The sequence below is a fragment of the Rhagoletis zephyria genome, unplaced genomic scaffold (genome assembly GCF_001687245.7).
Source record: "Rhagoletis zephyria isolate East Lansing unplaced genomic scaffold, Rhagoletis_zephyria_1.1 Rzeph_scaffold_01118, whole genome shotgun sequence".
NCBI lineage: Eukaryota > Metazoa > Arthropoda > Insecta > Diptera > Tephritidae > Rhagoletis > Rhagoletis zephyria.
Genome location: NW_016158202.1, coordinates 37962 through 42557, shown reverse-complemented (window position 1 = coordinate 42557; position 4596 = coordinate 37962). Strand labels below are relative to the sequence as shown.

The window sequence follows — 4596 nt, the reverse complement described above, 5'->3', positions numbered from 1 at the left end:
TGAAGCTTTTAAAAGGTAATAAAATTTTCTATAAACTGTGCATACAACACTTTTTGCTAGGCCCTGTAGATTCAAAGATAACGAACAATCATTACCGATTTTTTCAATTTTTTTTGTAAAAATATAAAAAAAATTGTACTTTGCGGGGAAGGATCTCGAAAACCTTTTATTTTTTTGCAGATTTTTTTTTTTTCCCTAAGCTCTGTTGTATTACAAAAAAAATAAGCTATCATCGAAGAAAATCGATGCAAAACTACGTAAGTTATAAGCGATCAAATAAAAATACCCAGGTTGCGCAACTTCAATGTATACACCTATACATACATACATATATTAAAGGTATAAAGTGCAAGTGAGATATTATCCGGATAAACGAATAACACCATAACAATGATAACACTTTTTCTTTAAATAAATCAAATAGTACTTTTAATACTCGAATTGTATTATAGTAGGTAGAGTGGTTGCATCGAAAGGAAGAGTGGTTGGGTTCGAAACCTGCTGTAGGCATGTAGTTATAAACATGTATTTCCGTCAGTTATGGGTAAGTATGCAGGTAGATTTTCAAAATTATAAGACACAGAAAATTTCTAAAGCCTACATCTAAAACAGGTAGTATTTTCTTTTCCCGGCTTGTTATAAAAAGGAACCTTTCTGTCTAGGTAAGATTTGATTTTTTCAATTTTATTCTTGTTCCGAGTATAAATATGAGTTAATGCGCTTTGAAACTTCATAACATCTTCAAGGCTCGCCGGAGATAGTTCAGTTCATAAGTCTAATTTCAAAACCGTGATTTATTAAAAAAAATAAAATGAGTAAAAGGACGCGAGAATTTGAGTGTAATAAGGATCCAGATATGTTCTGTTTCATGTGTGGCCAATATACTATCATAAGGCGACGACGAGTGTTCTCAGATCATATCAAAACTTTATACTCCAAGTATTTTGGAATTGAGCCTAAAAATGCTGAAAAACCATGGACACCGAACACTTTGTGTACATCGTGTCGAGTAGAATTGATTCAGTGGGAATCAGGACAACAAACAAAATTTGATACACCAATGATATGGAGAGAACCTACTTGCCATTCAATAGAGTGTTATATTTGTCAAACAAAAGTACTTGGCGTTGGAAGATCAAGAGGAGTAACCTATGCTAGCGTACCTACAGTGACATTACCAGTACTACATTCAACGGCAGTTGCGGATCCAGTTCCATTGTCAACAGTAACATCTGAGTGCGGGGGATCAAGTTGTACTGAATTTCGCATGGAAAACGAAAGAAACGTTCTGTCACAAGCACAACTTAATGATTGGATAAGAGATTTGGAACTATCCAAGGAAAAGGCCGAGATCCACACTTCTCGTATGCAACAATTTAAATTTGTGTCATCCGATGTTAAGGTGACATATAGTAGAACTCGTCACGAACCATTTTCCAAACACTATACCAAGAAAGACAGTATATGCTACTGCAACGACATCCCTGGTTTATTCAAAGAGTTTGGTCAAACATATGATTCAAAAGAGTGGCGATTGTTCATAGACGGCAATAAACTGAGTTTGAAGGCTGTATTATTGCATATTGGTAACAAAAAGCCTTCTATCCCGATTGCACATGCAGTAAATACAAAGGAAACCTACGAGGAAATGCAAAAAATACTCAAATTTATCAAATATGAAGAGCATGATTGGAAAATATGTTCTGATCTCAAAGTCGTTGCAATGCTATGCGGTCTACAAAGTGGCTACACCAAGCACTGCTGCTTCCTCTGCAAGTGGGATAGCCGAGCTCGTAAGGACCACTACGTCAGAAAGGATTGGCCGGAAAGAGTCGAGTTTACCGTTGGTGTGGATAACATCAAATACACCCCTCTTGTCAAGAAAGAGAAAATCATACTTCCACCCTTACACATCAAGCTCGGTCTCATTAAAAACTTTGTTAAGGCTTTGGACAAAGAAGGCGAAGCATTCGACTATTTGAAAACAGTTTTTCCAGATATTTCTCAAGCCAAGATAAAGGAAGGTATTTTTGTTGGACCACAAATAAGAAAGTTGATCAACAATAATCAATTCAAAGGACTACTCTCATCAGTTGAGGCAGCAGCGTGGGAATCCTTTGAAAAGGTCGTTGCTTCTTTTCTCGGTAGACACAAAAGCCCTAACTACGAGCAGATAGTGAACGACCTAATCAATAATTATGCGAAAATGGGCGTAAATATGTCTTTAAAAATTCACTTTCTCCACTCACATTTGAGCTTTTTTCCGGCAAATCTTGGCGACGAAAGTGATGAACATGGCGAAAGGTTTCATCAGCAAATGAAATTAATTGAGAATCGATATCAAGGATTCTGGGACGTCGCAATGATGGGTGATTACTGCTGGTTTCTCATAAGAGAAACCGATCCTAAACTGAATAAGCGTCAAAGTAGAACACATAATTATTTCGACAACATAGTAAAATCAAATTAAGATAAAGATTGTTAGAATATAGTATAAACATAAATAAATTTAAAAAAAAAGTTAAAAATATGGGTAATTTCATTCATAAATTGAACTTTTAACTCAATAGAAACAGAGCATAGCTAGATATTTCACTCTTCTTTATACCATACATACGTTTTGAGGTATACGTTGAAATTGCGCAACCTGGGTATTTTTATTTGATCGCTTATAACTTACGTAGTTTTGCATCGATTTTCTTCGATGATAGCTTATTTTTTTTGTAATATAACAGAGCTTAGGGAGAAAAAAAAATCTGCAAAAAAATAAAAGGTTTTCGAGATCCTTCCCCGCAAAGTACAATTTTTTTTATATTTTTACAAAAAAAATTGAAAAAATCGGTAATGATTGTTCGTTATCTTTGAATCTACAGGGCCTAGCAAAAAGTGTTGTATGCACAGCTTATAGAAAATTTTATTACCTTTTAAAAGCTTCAAACCGTTTTGGAATTGCTTAATTCGTTCTTGAGATATATATGATTAAGTGGACCCAATTTTTTTTTTTTTGCAAAAACGGTAAATTGCAAATATCTCAAAAACGGTACCATAAAATTAAAAATAACCTTGATTTTCTTAATCAGGGGGTGATTTTACATACGAATTTCATAACGGCGTCTCTGGTAAATTTTGGCCGTCGACCAGTGTAATTGCACTTGCATTAATTTAGTTTTAAGAAATATTCAAATTATTGATTAATGCGCGCAATTACCATATAAATAAATTTACAAATCTCTCCTGTGAAAGACGGAGTGACAATTGTCAGCATAATTGTCGACAATATTCCATATTATTACTGTCGTTTTCCAAAAAATTTCACAGTTACCTAAAAACGTATATGAAACAGGAAAAATGTCGCCGACAATTCTGGCAGTGAAATTTTATAGAAAAATCGACAATTGTCGCACCTGTCACTTTTATGAAATGGGCCGCTGTTATAAAACAAACACAATATAAATTCAGATTTACAAAAATTCCGCTTATTTTCACGAAAATTTCAAACTTTTTAATCAGAATTTTGGTATGCAGTTTTGTAGACCATTTAATTCTAGTATAATGAAGTACAACTTTTAAGCTGCTATAAAATCCCGTCAATTTTTGTAAATATTTTTGCTGGCAGTGTCCTCCATATAAAAGAAAATTGTCGAACATGCATTTGCATGGAAAAAACATGAAACACATTCAACCAAAAAATTGCATTTTTCTGATCTGTGTGCAAATGTTTTTTTTTTTTAAGTTAGCTATTGTCTGTCGCTTCACTTGAACATTCCCAAGAATCGGCAAAAAAAAGGTCGATGCCGATGCTCAATTTTGTGCCGATATTAGCCCATGCCGATGCCGATGACGATTAATCGGTCGGACTCTACTCTAATTACACTATGCGACAGTCAAAATCGGGATGGGATGAAACCAACGGGAAATATTATATCGGTCAAAAACAAGTTATACGTGGCCCGGCGTTTCGCCGTTTCTATATAATCAACAGTTTTGCCGGTAAAAATAAATGTATGAAGAAAAAAAATATTTTTTCCATAAATATTAATTTTTTTTATTTTTTAAATTCATAAAAAATCCAAAACGGAAAAAAAGCAAGTCGTATTACTTTCACGCAAATATTATCCAAATTCATTGAAACATAAAATCAATATTCTTGTCAAAATGAGATACCTTCACTTAATTGTGAATAAAAGCGAAACGCGTCCATCGATTTTCATGATCTATGTCTCATTTTGCTTAAAGGTTATGTGACTTTGCGTGAAAGTAATACGACTTGCCTTTTTTTCCGGTTTGGATTTTTTATGAATTTAAAATATAAAAAAATTTAATATTTTATGCAAAAAATATTTTTTTTTCTTCATACATTTATTTTTACCGGCAAAACTGTTGATTATATAGAAAAACGTTATATGAACAGATTCGGTTACATTCATAATCCGGAAATTTAAAATCCAGACATATCAAAATAAAGACAAAATTCAAAAATGCAGAAAAATCAAAATACAGACAAATCAAAATACCGGCAAATCAAAATCCAGACAAATCAAAATACCGACAAATCAAAATACAGACAAATCAAAATACTGACAAATCAAAATACTG

At 33.3% G+C, this 4596-nt stretch overlaps 1 protein-coding gene across 1 annotated transcript; it reads left to right on the top strand.

Annotated features, from left to right (window-relative positions):
- The first annotated feature begins 314 nt into the window (after positions 1–314).
- On the top strand, positions 315–2445 carry LOC108362844 (uncharacterized). Its single transcript, XM_017615990.1, has 2 exons — positions 315–2072; positions 2123–2445. Coding segments are annotated over exons 1-2 (1263 nt in total). The 5' UTR covers positions 315–811; the 3' UTR covers positions 2125–2445.
- Positions 2446–4596: the final 2151 nt, after the last annotated feature.